The sequence below is a fragment of the Monodon monoceros genome, unplaced genomic scaffold, assembly GCF_005190385.1.
Source record: "Monodon monoceros isolate NGI ecotype Baffin Bay Population unplaced genomic scaffold, NGI_Narwhal_1 Super_Scaffold_11, whole genome shotgun sequence".
Classification (NCBI taxonomy): domain Eukaryota; kingdom Metazoa; phylum Chordata; class Mammalia; order Artiodactyla; family Monodontidae; genus Monodon; species Monodon monoceros.
In genome coordinates, this window is record NW_021703767.1 from 106,639,022 (window position 1) to 106,657,515 (window position 18,494).

At 38.2% G+C, this 18,494-nt stretch overlaps 1 protein-coding gene across 6 annotated transcripts in view; it reads left to right on the top strand.

Annotated features, from left to right (window-relative positions):
• VEPH1 (ventricular zone expressed PH domain containing 1) overlaps positions 1 to 18,494 on the top strand; it is a 278,619-nt gene that overhangs the window by 147,972 nt on the left and 112,153 nt on the right. For all 6 annotated transcript variants that reach the window (XM_029214795.1, XM_029214797.1, XM_029214798.1 and 3 more), the window contains 2 exons: positions 15,097 to 15,236; positions 17,667 to 17,801. In XM_029214795.1, coding sequence (XP_029070628.1) covers positions 15,097 to 15,236; positions 17,667 to 17,801 — 275 coding nt within the window. The remainder of the gene's footprint in view (positions 1 to 15,096; positions 15,237 to 17,666; positions 17,802 to 18,494) is intronic.

Below are 18,494 nucleotides of genomic sequence, written 5' to 3' on the forward strand. Positions count from 1 at the left end.
CTTTCTCCCATGCATTTATATAAATATATGGGTTTATATACCAATACATAATTTTGACTTCCTTTTTTCCAAAATAGAACTTTCTACACCTATGGTTTGTATATTTCTAAATACAAAATTACCAAATTTCCCTTCACATCTCTGAATTTAATTTGCATTATTAAGGCAATCCCTTGCAAAAGAATTTTATTTCATTCTGATGATTCAGAACAAAAGCATCTGTCATGCTTGTTTGACAACTGGCTAGAATTTTTGCCATGAGCGGGAAAATATGCATAGTACTTTTGCTCCGGGTGGGGATGTTGCGCCCACATGCATGTGATATGGCCAGTGGCCAGCCAGCTTCTGAGAAAGGATCATGTATTTCTCAGGCAATGATATCATAAACAGAACTTAGTGAAAATGAGACAAAGTCCTCTTTCCTGTTACCTTCCTGCCCTAGATTCTTCATCAAATGAGAAATTTGGTAGTCTTTCCTTAGCACATATTAGTTCAACAACTCACATTTCTGAGAACCTATAGAACCAAGCCCTGGAAATACCAAGATGATTAAAGCAGTGTCTTCGGACATTGAGAAAATTTCAATATTATTTCAAACAGTCATTTCAGAAATTCATCTTCACTTTTGAGAATCTAATTTTTTTTTACGTTGGAATTTCTTTCCTTCTGTTTCCTGCATCAAAGTTGTGGAATAATTGTTATTTTGTTCAAAACTTCTAAACTTGAATTGGGTAGTGACAGGGGAGTATAGTTTCAGTCTAAGATAAAAATATATTTTGCAAATCATATGGAATTAAAGTTTGATAAGTGGTCCACACTGGCTTGTGATGTCTTCCTTTTTTTTTTTTTTTCAGGCAAAAGCAAGAGTATTTCTACGTGATGAGTTTGTTCTACATTTTTTCCCCAAAATTGTAATTTATGTTTTACTTCAAAAACATGATTTTTAAAATACTTTGGAAATGTTCTCATCAGACAAATTACCGGTTTCATTTCCTCCTATTCTTTTTCTGTCCAATTTAGGATATTTATACAGTTAAATGACAGTATTATTCATTCATTCAGGATCAGTATTTTGAATTCCATGTCTTTGAAATATATCAAAGGAGAGTTAATTGGGAGATGGAAGAAATGGCTTCAGTGGTTCCTGTCTGGCTAGTGTCGGACAGGAGAGGGAAATATACTCCAACAGACCCTGTTGCCGTCTGTCCTGTATTGAGTGCTGAGAGTAAGTCCTGGCAGCCCTGGGCAAATGTCCAACCCTGCTTTGGACAATCATCAAAGACACATTTCTTCATGGGCCCCTAGAGGCCCTCATTGAATCATAGAACTTCTAAGCTAAAAAGTACATTCTAGTACGGCAGTTCCTAAAAAATTAAACGTAGAATTACCGTATGACCCGACAATCTCACTTCTGGGTATGTACCCAAAAGAATTGAAATCAGGGTCTAAAAGAGATATTTGTACACCCATGTTTATAACATTATTCACAATAGCCAAAAGGTGGAAACAACCCAAATGTCCGTTGACGGGTGAATGATGACTGGATAAACAAAATGTGTTATATGCATACGATGGAAAATTATTCAGCCTTAAAGAGGAATAAAATTCTGATACATTCTACAAATTATATGAAACTTGAAGACATTATGCTAAATGAAATAAGCCAGAAACAAAAGGATAAATATGATCCCTTATATATGATCCCACTTACGTGAAGCACTTAGAGTAGTCAAATTCATAGAGACAGAAAACAGAATAGTGGTTCCCTGAGTTTGAGGCGAGAGGGAAACGGACAAGTATAGTTTAACGGGTATAGATTTTCAGTTGGGGAAGATGAAAATGTTCTGGAGATGGATGGTGGTGATGACTGTACAACAATATGAATGTACTTAAATGCCACTAAACTGCACACCGAGAAATGGTTAAAATGATAAATTTCATGTTATATTTATTTTACCACAATAAAAAATCCTTACCCTCATGGAGCTTGCAATCTAGAAAGATAATAAGCAATTAGAAATGTAAAATTTTTAAAAGTACAGTTTAGATCAGCTTTGGCCTGCTGTCATTTTTACAGATAAGAAGTGAGAAGACAGAGAGAAGAGATAACAAGAGTCTACTCACTAAGACCCTGGTTGTCTGACTCCTGGGCCAGTGATTTTTCCATTGAACCATACTTCCTTTTTGAGGCACTTCTGTTACCTCTATTTTGTCTAAGCTGTTCGGTAATATCCTGGAAAGAGAACAGGCTTTGGAACCTGGGTTCAAATTCCAGCTCCTAGAAGTTTGACCTTGAGATTTCCTTCTCTATAAAGTGGGAATAACTAAACCTACTTCATAAGGGTTCAGTGTAATCTGTTACACTTACACCTAGGTACGAAGTAAGTAGTCAAAGAAAATTAGCTCCCTCTCTGCCAAGTTCTTCAAATGCCTTCTCTGAATTTGTTGCTTATTTATGTTATGTTCAATGTGCTAATACTTTCAACCTACCAATTTCTGCAAAGATATTCCTGTATTTGAGTTTTTATAAATCATTCTAGAAATACAGTTTGGATATGGAGAAGAATGATTCAGTTGAAAAACCTGGGAAACAAGCCAGAAACACTCAGTTGACCCTTATTTAGCTGGGAGAGAACTTTCAAAGTGTAAGTTTGGTAAAGAATTCAAAAGAGCTAACTTATTCCTTTTTCCAAAAAATAAAGCCAACTCTTTGATATTTCTACTAGCTATAAAAAACTTGAAGTCATACTCTATTTTTATTCTTAAAAGGCACTTATCTCTAAATAAAAACTATATAATGGCATGAATTAGATATAAGTACAACCCTGGAAGATGAGTTGTGTCTCATCTCCCAAAAAGAATGGTGTGTTTCTGAGATCCAATATATTTAGAAAAATAGTCACACTTATCAACTGTTAGCAGAGAATCACAGGGCATCACAGCTACCACCACGGTCCCCCTTCACCTGATTCTACAGCTTTCACCACCTCTAAGAACTATAAGCCTAGTTATTTAATTATTCCCTCTGAGTTTAGCATCCTCTCCTACTTCCTTCTACCACATTTGAGGATAAAAGAGATCAGTTATTCCCAATTTACATAGGCCTCTAAAGAACTTCTCTTTATTGATTTGCCACAGCTCTTTATATTTTATGAGAAGATTTGTCTTATCCCCAGGTTAGAGAATTATGTTGACTATATAGTAATTGCATAGAAATTAATGCCTTGGGTTATATTTCTAAGCCTGAACAACTTATGTTGTCTTGTTAAAGGTACTGGCAATTTATTTTGGATTGTCCATCCTGTCCCTGCAGAAGCTACAGATAGCTTAACTGGGGAAGTTCAAGATCATTAAACAATATGACTTTGCATGAGGCCTTATCACTTTGTGAACAAAACATGGATCTTACATTTTAATGAACTTGGGTCTTAATCCTGGCTCTGCATCTTAATTGATTAAGTCATTTAATTCTCTGACACTTTAACCTCTTAAGTGAAAAGCGATAATAGATAATTATAAGGATTAAATGATAATTATATAAAACATCTAATGGAGTGATTGGTAAAAAAGTAAATACTTATATTAGTTATTCCACACATCAACTTGCTCTAATATTTTAAGTAGTACACACACACACAAACTAAAATCTGATTTTTATTTTTGATTATGGTTTTGCTTGATTTCGAATTTCCACTAGACTTTTTTTTTTCATCTTTACTGGAGTATAATTGCTTTACAATGTTGTGTTAGTTTCTGCTGTATAACAAAGTGAATCAGCTATATGTATACATATATCTCCATATCCCCTCCCTCTTGAGCCTCCCTCCCACACTCCCTATCCCACCCCTCTAGGTGGTCACAAAGCATCGAGCTGATCTCCCTGTGCTATGTGACTGCTTTCCACTAGCCATCCATTTTACACTGGTAGTGTATATATGTCAATGTCAATGCTACTCTCTCACTTTGTCCCAACTTCCCCATCCCCCGCTGTGTCCTCAAGTCCATTCTCTACCTCTGCGTCTTTATTCCTGCCCTGCCACTAGGTTCATCAGTACCAGTTTGTTTTTTTGTTTTTATTTATTTTTGGCTGCGTTGGCTCTTCATTGCTGCATGCGGACTTTCTTTAGATGCGGCGAGTGGGGGCTACTCTTCGTTGCGGTGCATGTGCTTCTTATTGTGGTGGATTCTCTTGTTGCAGAGCACGGGCTCTAGGTGCATGGGCTTCAGTAGTTGTGGTGCATGGGCTCAGTAGTTGTGGCTCATGGACTCTAAAGCACAGGCTCAGTAGTTGTGGCCCAGGGCTTAGTTGCTCCACGGCACGTGGGATCTTCCCAGACCAAGGACTGAACCCATGTCACCTGCATTGGCAAGTGTATTCTTAACCACTGCACCACCAGGGAAGTCCCAGAACCATTTTTTAGATTCCATACATATGTATTAGCATATAGTATTTGTTTTTCTCTTTCTGACTTACTTCACTCTGTATGACAGACTCTAGGTCCATCCACCTCATTACAAATAACTCAATTCATTCCTTTTTATGGCTGAGTAATATTCCATTGTATATATGTGCCACATCATATTTATCCATTCGTCTGTTGATGGACACTTAGGTTGCTTCCATGCCCTGGCTATTGTAAATAGTGCTGCAATGAACATTGTGGGTACATGCATCTTTTTAAATTATGGTTTTCTCAGAGTATATGCCCAGTAGTGGGATTGCTGGGTTATATGGTAGTTCTATTTTTAGTTTTTTAAGGAACCTCTGTACTGTTCTCCATAGTGGCTGTATCAGTTTACATTCCCACCAACAGTGCAGGAGGGTTCCCTTTTCTCCACACCCTCTCCAGCATTTATTGTTTCTAGATTTTTTGATGATGGTCATTCTGACTGGTGTGAGGTGATGCCTCATTGTGGTTTTGATTTGCATTTCTCTAATGATTAGTGATGTTGAGTATATTTTCATGTGTTTGTTGGCAATCTGTATGTCTTCTATGGAGAAATGTGTATTTAGGTCTTCTGCCCATTTTTGGATTGGGTTGTTTGTTTTTTTGATATTGAGCTGCATGAGTTGCTTGTATATTTTGGAGATTACTCCTTTGTCAGCTGCTTTGTTTGCAAATATTTTCTCCCATTCTGAGGGTTGTCTTTTCGTCTTGTTTATGGTTTCCTTTGCTGTGCAAAAACTTTTAAGTTTCATTAGGTACCATTTGGTTTTTTGTGTGTTTATTTCCATTTCTCTAGGAGGTGGGTCAAAAAGGATCTTGCTGTGATTTATGTCATAGAATGTTCTGCTTATATTTTCCTCTAAGAGTTTTATAGTGTCTGGCCTTACATTTAGGTCTTTAATCCATTTTGAGTTTATTTTTGTGTATGGTATTAAGAAGTGTTCTAATTTCATTCTTTTACATGTAGCTGTCCAGTTTTCCCAGCACCACTTATTGAAGAGGCTGTCTTTTCTCCATTTTATATTCTTGCCTCCTTTATCAAAGATAAGGTGACCATATGTGCGTGGGTTTATCTCGGGCTTTCTATCCTGTTCCATTGATCTATATTTCTGTTTTTGTGCCAGTACCATAGTGTTTTGATTACTGTAGCTTTGTAGTATAGTCTGAAGTCAGGGAGTCTAATTCCTCCAGCTCCATTTTTCGTTCTCAAGATTGCTTTGGCTATTTGGGGTCTTTTGTGTTTCCATACAAATGATAAAATTATTTGCTCTAGTTCTGTGAAAAATGCCATTGGTAATTTAATAGGGATTGCATTGAATCTGTAGATTGCTTTGGGTAGTATAGTCATTTTCAGTGTTGATTCTTCCAATCCAACAACATGGTATATCTCTCCATCTGTTGGTACCATCTTTGATTTCTTTCATCAGTGTCTTATAGATTTCTACATTCAGGTCTTTTGCCTCTTTAGGTAGGTTTATTCCTAGGTATTTTATTCTTTTTGTTGCAATGGCAAATGGGAGTGTTTCCTTAATTTCTCTTTCTGATCTTTTGTTGATGGTGTATAGGAATGCAAGAGATTTCTGTGCATTAATTTTGTATCCTGCTACTTTACCAAATTCATTGATTAGCTCAAGTGGTTTTTTGGTGGCATCTTTAGGATTTTCTATGTATAGTATCATGTCGTCTGCAAACAGTGACAGTTTTACTTCTTTTCCAAATTGGATTCCTTTCATTTCTTTTTCTTCTCTGATTGCCGTGGCTAAAACTTCCAAAACTATATGTTTAATAATAGTAGTGAGAGTGTACGCCCTTGTCTTGTTCCTGATCTTAGTGGAAATGGTTTCAGTTTTTCACCATTGAGAATGTTGTTGACCATGGGTTTGTCATATATGGCCTTTATTATGTTGAGGTAAGCTCCCTCTATGCCTACTTTCTGGAGGTTTTTATCATAAATGGGTGTTGAATTTTGTTGAAAGCTTTTTCTGCATCTACTGAGATGATCATATGGTTTTTATTCTTCATTTGTTAATATGGTGTATCACTTTGATTGATTTGTATATGTTGAAGAATGCTTGCATTCCTGGGATAAACCCCACTTGATCATGGTGCATGATCCTTTTAATGTGCTGTTGGATTCTGTTTGCTAGTATTTTGTTGAGGATTTTTGCATCTATGTTCATCAGTGATATTGGCCTGTAGTTTTCTTTCTTTGTGACATCCTTGTCTGGTTTTGGTATCAAGGTGATGGTGGCCTCGTAGAATGAGTTTGGGAGTGTTCCTCCCTCTGCTATATTTTGGAGGAGTTTGAGAAGGATAGGTGTTAGCTCTTCTCTAAATGTTTGATAGAACTCGCCTGTGAAGCCATCGAGCCCTGGGCTTTTGTTTGTTGGAAGATTTTTAATCATGGTTTCAATTTCAGTGCTTGTGATTGGTCTGTTCATATTTTCTATTTCTTCCTGGTTCAGTCTTGGAAGGTTGTACGTTTCTAAGAATTTGTCCATTTCTTCCAGGTTGTCCATTTTTTTAGCATATAGTTGCTTGTAGTAGTCTCTCATGATCCTTTGTATTTCTGCGGTGTCAGTTTTACTTCTCCATTTTGTTTCTAATTGTGTTGATCTGAGTCTTCTCCCTTTTTTCCCTGATGAGTCTGGCTAATGGTTTGTCAATTTTGTTTATCTTCTCAAAGAACCAGCTTTTAGTTTTATTGATTTTTGCTTTTGTTTCCTTCATTTCTTTTTTTTTTAAATTAATTAATTAATTTATTTTTGGCTGCATTGGGTCTTCGTTGCTGCACGCAGGCTTCCTCCAGTTGTGGTGAGTGCGGGCTACTCTTCCTTGCAGTGCGCTGGCTTCTCATTGCAGTGACTTCTCTTGTTGTGGAGCACGGGCTCTAGGTGTGCGGGCTTCAGTAGTTGTGGTGCCTGGGCTTGGTAGTTGTGGCTCATGGGCTTAGATGATCCACAGCATGTGGGATCTTCCTGGACCAGGGCTCGAACCCATGTCCCCTGCATTGGCACTGTACCACCAGGAAAGCCCTCCTTCATTTCTTTTTCATTTATTTCTGCTCTGATCTTTATGATTTCTTTCCTTCTGCTAACTTTGAGGGTTTTTTGTTCTTCTTTCTCTAATTGTTTTAGGTGTAAGCTTAGGTTGTTTATTTGAGATTTTTCTTGTTTATTGAGGTAGAATTGTATTGCTGTAAAGTTCCTTCTTAGGACTGCTTTTGCTGCATCCCATACGTTTTGGGTCATCGTGTTTTCATTGTCATTTGTTTCTAGGTATTTTTTGATATCCTCTTTGATTTCTTCAGTGATCTCTTGGTGGTTTAGTAGCATACTGTTTAGCCTCCATGTGTTTGTGTTTTTTACAGGTTTTTTTCCTGTAATTGATATCTAGTCTCATAGCATTGTGGTCAGAAAAGATGCTCAATATGATTTCAATTTTCTTAAATTTACTGAGGCTTGATTTGTGACCCAAGATGTGATCTGTCTTGGAGAATGTTCTGTTTGCACTTGAGAAGAAAGTGTATTCTGTTGTTTTTGAATGGAATGTCCTATAAATATCAATTAAGTCCATTTGGTCTAATGTGTTTAAAGCTTGTGTTTCCTTATTACTTTTCTGTTTGGATGATCTGTCCATTGGTGTAAGTGGGGTGTTAAAGTCCTGTACTATTTTGTGTTACTGTCGATTTCCCCTTTTATGGCTGTTAGCATTTGCCTTATGTATTGAGGTGCTTCTATGTTGGGTGCATAGATATTTACAATTGTTATATCTTCTTCTTGGATTGATCCCTTGATCATTATGTAGTGTCCTTCGTTGTCTCTTATAATAGTCTTTATTTTAAAGTCTATTTTGTCTGCTATGAGTATTGCTTTTTGAATTTCCACTAGACTTTTAAAATATTATTATAAATTATAACTCCTTTCTGACAAGATAGGGTGCTTTCAGGTTTCCATGGCTATATCCCACTTCTGAAACATTATGATATCATTTAGTACTATTTCTAATTTTAAAATGTTTTCTAGAATGTTAATTGGTAGAATTTCTAGATTTCTAACTTTTTTTACATTAATATTTTACAACCATAAAATGAATAAAGAAGTATTTCTTTACCAAGGTCATAACAAGATTACTAGCATCTGAAGTATAGCTAAAATACAAGTGGCTAAGCTAAGGAAGAATGTTCACATTAACAAATAGCTGTATCTCAGGACTTCCCTGGTGGTCCAGTGGTAAAGAATCTGCCTTCCAATGCAGGGGATGTGGGTTCGATCCCTGGTCGGGAAACTAAGATCTCACATGCTGCGGGGCAACTAAGCCTGCATGCTGCAACTACTGAGCCTGCACGCCTCAACTAGAGAGCCCGCGTGCCACAAGCTACAGAGCCCATGCGCTGTGTAGAGAGGAAATCCATGTGCCACAACTAGAGAGAAGCCTGTGCACCACAACTAGAGAGAAGCCCTTGTGCCACAACAAAAGATCCTACGTGCTGCAACTAAGACCGGATGCAACTAAAAAATAAAAATAAATAAACAAATAGCTATATCTTTCATGCCAGCTGTGAAAATGTGGAATGTTTAGTTAAATTTAAGTCAAAATTTCAACATGAAAATTAGTACTGTATTATTACTATTATAATTTCTCATTATTTTCATGGGAATATCCTACTGGTTTTATCATTGTTGCTCCAGAAGGAATCAGAAAGAGTATAGTAAAATATCATTATTATGTTTTGAGGTAAGCTTCTCTATGCCAGGTACTATGGTGGGTACTAAATATACAAAGATTTTTTTTTTTTTTAAGATGTTGGGGGTAGGAGTTTATTAATTAATTAATTAATTTTTGCTGTGTTGGGTCTTTGTTTCTGTGTGAGGGCTATCTCTAGTTGTGGCAGGCGGGGGCCACTCTTCATTGAGGTGTGCGGGCCTCTCACTATCGCGGCCTCTCTTGTTGCAGAGCACAGGCTCCAGACGCGCAGGCTCAGTAGTTGTGGCTCACGGGCCTAGTTGCTCCGCGGCATGTGGGATCCTCCCAGACCGGGGCTTGAACCTGTGTCCCCTGCATTAGCAGGCAGATTCTCAACCACTGCACCACCAGGGAAGCCCCACAAAGATTTTTAAGAGAGAAAGAGAGGAGGGTGGAAGGGAAGGAGAGGGGGGAAAGAGAGGGAAAGGAAGAGGAAAAGAACTCTGCCTTTTATAGTGGACAGAGATAAAAATACTAAGAGTGTGACTCAGGCTCCTCACTGTTGAAGTGGGAGTTTACAGGTAAGCAAGGGGTGGAGGCTAAATGATCCATGTGGTAATGAATTAGAATTGAAACCATGGGTATGAACTCATGTTTAGCTTAATATAGATACAGATGGTTGCATATAGAAATACTTGTAAATATATATGTGTACATATACACACATAATTTCCCTGCTTTGTCACCTTAGGAGGCCAAGGAACAATGACACCCAAGTAACAGCGAGCATACCTAGTACCTAACTCTTAGTTTCTAACACAGTTCTCCAGTGAAAGGAACCAGAAGTCCTTGGAGAAACAGCTGATTCTAAGACAGGGCAGGAAACATACAAGATGAGCCTGGAGCATCTTGTATGTGAGATATAAGTAAGGAAGTGATGAACAAACAAATAAAAAACCACACACACAATGATGACAGCACATCAAATGGACACAGGAACCAACTGAAAGAGCTCCCTGTGGCCAAAGCTGGAACAGTTAGAGCAACAAAATAAACAAAATAATATTGAATTATAAAATAAATATCTGTGAGTACATACTGATAGAATAATTGGCCAAATAATTTGAATGTAATAACTAGAAGAGGAAGAGACAGATTTGTGCAGAAGAATTCCACATAATTTATGCAGCTGTTCTGCCCTCAGGAGGTGAAGCTAACTCCCCACTCTTTAAGTATGGGTTGCACATTGTGACTTCTTTTCAAAGAGGACAGTTTGGAAAGTGGGGGAAAAAAAGATTAACTTTACAGTGGAGAAATCTTGTGAACACTACCTCAGCCAGATGTTCAAGGTCAACATCAATAGTCATAGGTCATGTAGATCAAATGTACTCTCCATATGATATGAGGAAAATGGCACTTTATCTCTATGGTTTTCCTCCCCCAAATTCGAAATCTCAGTCTATTCATGAGAAAAACAGACAAATCCCAACTGAGAAACATTTTACAAAATGTTTCAAAACTGTGAAGATCATCAAAAACAAGGAAAGTCTGAGAAATTGTCACAGCCAAGAGGAGCCTAAGGAGACATAATGAGTAAATGTTCTGTAGTGTCCTGAATGGAATCCTGGAACAGAAGAAAGACACTAAGTATAAACTAAGGAAATCTGAATAAACTATGGACTTAAGTTTATAATAACGTGTCAGTATTGGTTCATTACTTGTAACAAATGTATCATACCAACTTTTTTTTGGCTGCATTGGGTCTTCATTGCTGCACGTGGGCTTTCTCTAGCTGTGGCGAGCGGGGACTACTCTTCATTGCGGTGTGCGGGCTTCTCATTGTGGTGGCTTCTCTTGCTGTGGAGCCGGGGCTCTAGGCACGTGGGCTTCAGTAGTTGCAGCACACGGGCTCAGTAGTTGTGGCACACGGGCTCTAGGGCACAGACCCAGTAGTTGTGGCACATGGGCTTAGTTGCTTCGCGGCATGTGGGATCTTCCAGAACCAGGGATTGAACCCATGTCCCCAGCATTGGCAGGTGGATTCTTAACCACTGTGCCACCAGGAAAGTCCCTCATAGCAACTTAAGATATTAATTAATAAGAGGGGAAACTGGGTTATAGTATATAGGGAACTCTCTATATATTGTAATTATATACAATATATAAATATATAATAATTATACATTTATATATTATAATTACATATATGTAATTTTTCTGTAAATCTAGAAGTATTCTAAGGCAAAAGTTTGTTTAAGAATGCTAACATAGGACTTCCCTGGTGGCGCAGTGGTTAAGAATCCACCTGCCAAATGCAGGGGACATGGAGGAGCCCTGGTCCGGGAGGATCCCACATGCTGCGGAGCAGCTAGGCCCGTACGCCACAACTACTGAGCCTGCACTCTAGAGCCCACAAGCCACAACTACTGAAGCCCATGCACCTAGAGCCCGTGCTCTGCAACAAGAGAAGCCACTGCAATGAGAAGCCTGTGCACCACAATGAAGAGAAGCCCCTGCTTGCTGCAACTAGAAGAAAAAATAAAAGCCCACGTGCAGCAGCAAACACCCAATGCAGCCAAAAATAAATAAATAAATAAATTTATAAAAAATAAAAGGACCAGAGCAAAAAAAAAAAAAAATGCTAACAAAATTTTAATACAGTACAATGAATGCAATGTAGGAATAAAAGCATATGAACTGTGGGAGAAAAGTGTGAGAGGAAAAAAAGAATTCCAAAATGATCCTTAAATACTTTGACTTAAAAAGAAGATCAGGGCTTCCCTGGTGGCGCAGTGGTTGAGAGTCCGCCCGCCGATGCAGGGGACACGGGTTCGTGCCTTGGTGCGGGAGGATCCTACGTGCCGCGGAGCGGCTGGGCCCGTGAGCCATGGCCGCTGGGCCTGCGCGTCCGGGGCCTGTGCTCCACAGCGGGAGAGGCCACAGCAGTGAGAGGCCCGAGTACCGCAAAAAAAAAAAAAAAAAAAATCAAATGCTCTTTTGTATCATGTCTTTAAATTTATCCATGTGTAATGTGTATATTTTGGGTATTTCAACTTACAGCACATTATATTATACAGTTCTTGCTGCTCATGTTAACTTCAGTATTTTTAAAGACCAAACCAAATCCTTTGATTTTTTTTTTTTTTTTTTTTTACAAAAATAAGCCACAATCTACCAAAAGTAAAGAAATAACAATCAGATTTGGTGGAATATGAGAAGCATTCTATATTTAGTGAAGCATGACCTCCTCTCTTTTCAATATTTAATCTAGAAAAATAAACAGTTTGGGCATCAATTGTATAAATAAAAAATATCTTAATAACCCAGATACACTAACCTTACTACCCGGAATTACCTTGAATATTCATGCCTTATGTGATTTTTTTCAGGGTGTTCCCTACTCTTAAAATGCTTGTCTCTCTCACATTTTTTCTAAGTTCAAAATCTTGATTTAGCTTTCAAGGTCACCTCAAATATTTCCTCCACCGGGAAGCCTCACCTGGTTCCCCAAGGATGATAGCTGCTCATTGCTGTGAGTGGTCGGTACTGTGTGTCCCTCCATTATCCCATGGACTTAATTTACAACTGTTGTTTATAGGTGTTTCTCCCATTTGGCTGTAAACTTCTTAAGAGCAAGGTCAGAACCATGGCTCCTCTTGGTCTCTGCACAGTGTCTGACACCCATTCATTCATCCAACACCATTTATCGCATGCCCACCATTCAATACCATGGAATGAACAGGAGGGAGAAAATTACAGAGAAAAATTAACAACTAAATGTTAATGTTGGAAAATCTTTCTAATCTAGCAAAGCTCAGAAAAAAAAAAATGAGGAGAAAAATATTGAAACAGATCCAGTTTACTGAAAGCATTAACAGAAGCATTATATCACAGAACTGATGTGTTTTTATCACTGGTGTATATGCTTCTAGGTAAAGGGCAAAGCTTCTATCGCTTTGCCCATTTTCCGTGATCTGGGACCCCTGTGGTTTGTGTATAGAAAGCTGGTAGGCTCAGGGCAAGTAAAATAAATTGAATCAATGTTCATTTTCAAAAGAAAACATGAACGAGCAGTAATTTAGGGGAAGGAAAAAGAGAAAAATGTTTTTTTCGTGGCAGAGGCCCGAAGTCCAACTTGGACTGTCAAGCTACTGCACAGGTTCTTACAAACGATCTTTTTCCCTTTTGAAACTTTCTGTTAAAGCAAAACAAGGTGCTGTCTCAATGTATACGTTACAGCTAGATTGATTTCCAATAGAACCATTTTTTGTGTATGCGCTCTTATGGAATTCTTGGTTTCTGCCTTCTCTAGTATTGATTAATTTAAATTCAATTTTTCAATGCCAAAAAAATATTTTTAATTACCATTTTCAAACAATTTCGGATAGGGCAATTTTAAGTGGATATTGTGCTCTATTCTATTCTATGAAGTCTTGCCCTGTCAGTGGCAGGCCTCCTGGTCTTTTCCACTGAACTTTCAGGCACTCTTTATATCTCATGATCCACTCACCCACAGAATGCAGAAATGATTTCTGATTTCATGCAAGATTTTGAATGCTTAAATTTCCCCCAAACAGCTAACATCATGAAAACTAGTCCTCTTTTATACCAATGGTTCAGAATCACACAGAAAGTTATTATTTATTAAGATTTCTAAATATGTTTCTAAATTGCCCTGTGGCTTTATTGTTTGGTTTCCAATGTCGTCTTCTCTAATCTATCATTGGCCACCCTCCCTTAACTCTTCCAAACTCTTTCCCAAAAGCCTGTTATTCCTTCACACCTGAGCCCTGATGGTGCACAGATAAGCTTACCCTGTCCCCACAATTCTCTAGGGAACCCCATGCACTCTCATGGGTTGGGACTGACTCTACCACCTTATTAGGGTTCCCATCAGCTTTTAATAAACTCTAGTCCATTTCCATTTTTAATAGTAGGGCATAATTAATCTATTTATTTTCAAAATATTTCATTTAACATGTCAGATTAATTCTGAAACAATAAATACCCCATGAGCTATCGATATGACTCTACAGATTTAAAAATTCCCAGTATGGTAGAGCCTAAAGCACCCCAACGTGGCAACAGTTTGGCTGAGTTCGAATCCTCATTCTGCCACAGATAGGGCAAACTTGAGCAATTTTTTCTGGATCCTTGAGCATCATTCATCTCTCCAGACACTCTCTTTAGAGCATCTGTTGCGTGCCACGTGCCAAGGTCATAGTGGTGAACAAGGCAGTCACAGTGGTTCACTAAGTTGACCCTTTAATGGGCTAAGATTCCTCATACTTAAAATAGAAACAGTAACACCCATCTTGTAGGGTTGTAAAAATCAAATGGCTCCTAAACATGGCTCCTCAGCATCTCTGCTCTATGCCACCACCACCATGCTCCCCCACTTTCTTGTTCCTAAAGGATGATCTCTTTAAGTTTCCCTGTTGAAGCTCTTCAAGATGAAATAACCTTTTTGAACCAGGACAGTTCACAGGAAGCCACCCCCTGGCCAGAGTTATTCTGGGGGTTGTTTCTGTGGCCTCTGTACAACCAAGAGAACAGTGCCCCTGGTCATGGCACACCATCACTGCCCAGAAAATGCCTCGGTTTCCTTCACCCATTTGTTTATGCTTCCCAGGTTATTTCAAAGTTCCCAATCATATGGAAATGACACCTATCTCCCTTTCTATTGGTAAGAGGTTTTTTCCTCCCATGCAAGTTGCTTGGAGACTTCTCATCCATTGTTAATCAAAAGAAAAAGAGGAATAGAATACAACTTGCTTAAAGCAGCTACATTTAAATCTACATTCCATGAAATGGATCTACTCCAAAATCCATAGTTGTTTGAAGTTATTAGCTCACAGACTGAAAACTAAAGAATGTATTTCTAAAGATGTTTGTATGTTGAAGTATAAGGTGTAACTCTGGGAAGAATCTAATGTTTAATGCTATGTGTATTTGTTTCTAGATTCTGTTAGAAGTTGTGTAGCAAAGCTGTTCTTCACTTGCTCCCTAAAGGGTCATTATTGCCTCTACAGTAAATCCAGTTTTATTCTCATCAGCCAAGAACCTCAGCCGTGGATCCAGATCATGTTCCTATTTCAGCAGGTGTGTATAATTCACATTCATCGTGGCTCCTTGATGAGAACAACTCACATTTTGATGTGAATCAAATTGTATATGAATATAAAAAACAGCATTGATTTTTCTTCCTTTTCTTGAAATAATGATCTTATTCTTCTTCTACGTTACTAATGTTTTTCAAATGGGTTTCATCTTTGGCTTTGTTCTTAACAGTTGTCAGTTTTCCGAAAACAAACCAAGAAAACTTGATTTTACTTTTGCCCCTTCAGTCTTATTTAATTGACTTAGTCTGATTATTTGTTTTTCTCTTTGAGCAAACTCACCAAAAAACATGTTTATGCTGCTTTTCTTCTTTGTTCTTTTTACTATAATGTTTCCTTTCTTCTTCCACACCTTTGATATTATGTGATCTGGATGAAGCCTGACTTTGAGGTAAATAAAAATCAAATCTTTGACGTGATAGTTACAAACCCAGTGCTAGCCTTGTATGCTGGGCCAGACTCTTCCCCTTCTCTGTCAGTTTATGCCTTCATGCAGTTCTCAAATTAACAGATTCCAGTCTAAATGGACCTCTTTGGAATGATGGTTAATTAAATCAGGTCCTGCTCTTCTTTAAGTGAAAGATCATATGCTGTATAAGTTTCTGGTAATAAGAAATTCCCAGATGTGTCCACATTTTTTTTAACTTATTTTATATTGGAGTATAGCTGATTAACAACGTTGTGATAGTTTCAGTTGCACAGCAAAGCATGTGTGCACATTTTGGGTTTCACAATCAATCTGTTACTGCTCTTGACCTTTTTAAATCTGTGGGCAGCTTAGTCAGGGTATAAGATCCTCTGCCTTTTCCCACTCAGTAGAAAAAGCAGCTCATCTTGAGGATAACAATAAGATTTTTCTGGAAAAAGAAATTGTTATTCACTTACTAAATAGAAACTTTGTACACAAAGACCACCTAGAGAGTCTTATAAGTCAATATTTGGACAGTCATTGACGTAGAAAATGGGATTTTACAAGGTAAAATCATTATTTTATTATACCTCACACATAAAGGATAATATATATGGTATTTTATATGTGTGTGTGTATAATTTTGTGACTTTTATGTTCTATATGTTTTTATAAAATTGTTCCCTTGAATTGAGACACTTCTCACATTCATAGATATAACACCACAACATGTAAATAACTGTTAAACACATAATTGGTTAGTAAACATACAAACAGTTTAAATCTTCCTTTGAAAATTTTAGAACCTAGGGGCAGGACAGGAATAAAGATGCAGACGTAGAGAATGGACTTGAGGATACGGGGAGGGGGAAGGGTAACCTGGGACAAAGTGAGAGAGTAGCACTGACATGTATACAGTACCAAATGTAAAATAGATAGCTAGTGGGAAGCAGCCACATAGCACAGGGAGATCAGCTTGTGACCACCTAGAGGGGTGGGGTAGGGAGGGTGGGAGGGAGATGCAAGAGGGAGGAGATATGGGGATTTATGTATATGTATATAGCTGATTCACTTTGTCATACAGCAGAAACTAACACACCATTGTAAAGCAATTATACTCCAATAAAGATGTTAAAAAATTTTTATTTTCATTGGCTTGAATGATATATATGTAAATGTGATTCTTTTTTTACATTGACAATCTCATTTTCCCAAACTGAGAATATCTTAAAGCTCTAAGAATATTCAGCCATTACACATTTTATAACCGAAAATGTTTGTTTCCCCAACCCCCCCACTCATACTGTTCACATCTGAGCAATTGAATAATGAACTCTTGGTTATTTCATTACTTGGTTATACATGATTTACTCTGTATAAATAAACTTGATATTTGTACTCTGTACTCTCTTGATATTTGTTTTAATTTTATACCTTAATTCTCAGATCTTTGAAAAATAAATATATATATTAATATTAACCATTTTCCAATTAAGTAACATGCTTGAGAAATGATTGAAGTAAATACTACATTACAAAGGTTAGGCGTATTTATAGAGATCAATATCAACTGTCTTAAAAATCCTATTTATGGGCTTCCCTGGTGGTGCAGTGGTTGGGGGTCCGCCTGCCGATGTGGGGGACGCGGGTTCGTGCCCCGGTCTGGGAGGATCCCACATGCTGCGGGGCAGCTGGGCCCGTGGGCCATGGCCGCAGGGCCTGCACGTCCCGAACCTGTGCTCCGCAACGGGAGAGGCCACAGCAGTGAGAGGCCCGCGTACCGCCAAAAAAAAAAATCCTATTTATGTTAAATTTTCTGTTAAGAAATAAAATACATGAAATGTACCATATGTTTGATCTTCAAGACAGATTTCCCTGTAGCTTTATTTAAATTTAAACCATTTTTAAGTTCAGACCAAGCCTAATAGTGCTTTGCAGCCAATCAAACAATACTGTTAGGACAAGAGATAACATGTCACGTTTCTCTCATTAATGCCCTTTCAGAGCCTGTTTCCTGAGCCCCTGTCTATACAGAGCCGTTCTGTGCAATTTCTCAGAGCTCTGTGGGAGAAGACCCAGGCAGAGGGTGCTCACAGCTTTGAAACAGCCATGATGGAGTCCACATTCCCACAGCAGAAGGTAAATGCTTTTTTCCTTGGACATGTTATTTTAAACCAAGATTCAAGATTAGCTTGAAACAGTTTGCCTTTTCTTGATAGTTCAGTTTTTTCCCTTCATTCCTTTATTTTCTTTTATTATTAGAAAACACTAAGTAACGATTTACATGTCATGCTATAGTGGACTCAGGACCTAGAGATATCAGTAGACAAGGTCACTGCCCTTTGAGGCTCCCAGACTGACATAATACTGCCCAGTCAGAGCCACACAAAAACCACACACATGGTATGGAATAGAAAACAGTTTACAAAAGAAGACAGACAACTCTAGGACTGAAAAGGAAAGAGCATTGGGGAATCAATCTCCAGCTTCTTTAGTGCTTTTCATTTCATCCTTCCATACTTCCTCTCATCACCTTGCCCTCTGTTGTCACCACAAAGCTAGAAAGGGAAGACAAGGTGAACAGGAAGGTCAGGGTGGGAAAGAGCTCTGTTGAGGCAGACAAGGATGATGTGAGACAGAGCATTTTAGGAGTGTGGAAACAGGGGCATCACTCTCAGAACACAGTTGGCTGAGATCTCCCGAGCAGGCCCTTGAACTGGGAAAGGACCAAAATGTGGAGCTACGCCTATCCAGTCAACAGAGTGTAACCAGAAGTGGACGTTCACTGCCGTGATCAGATCTGCCCATGAGAAAGGTCACAGGCCTGGCTAT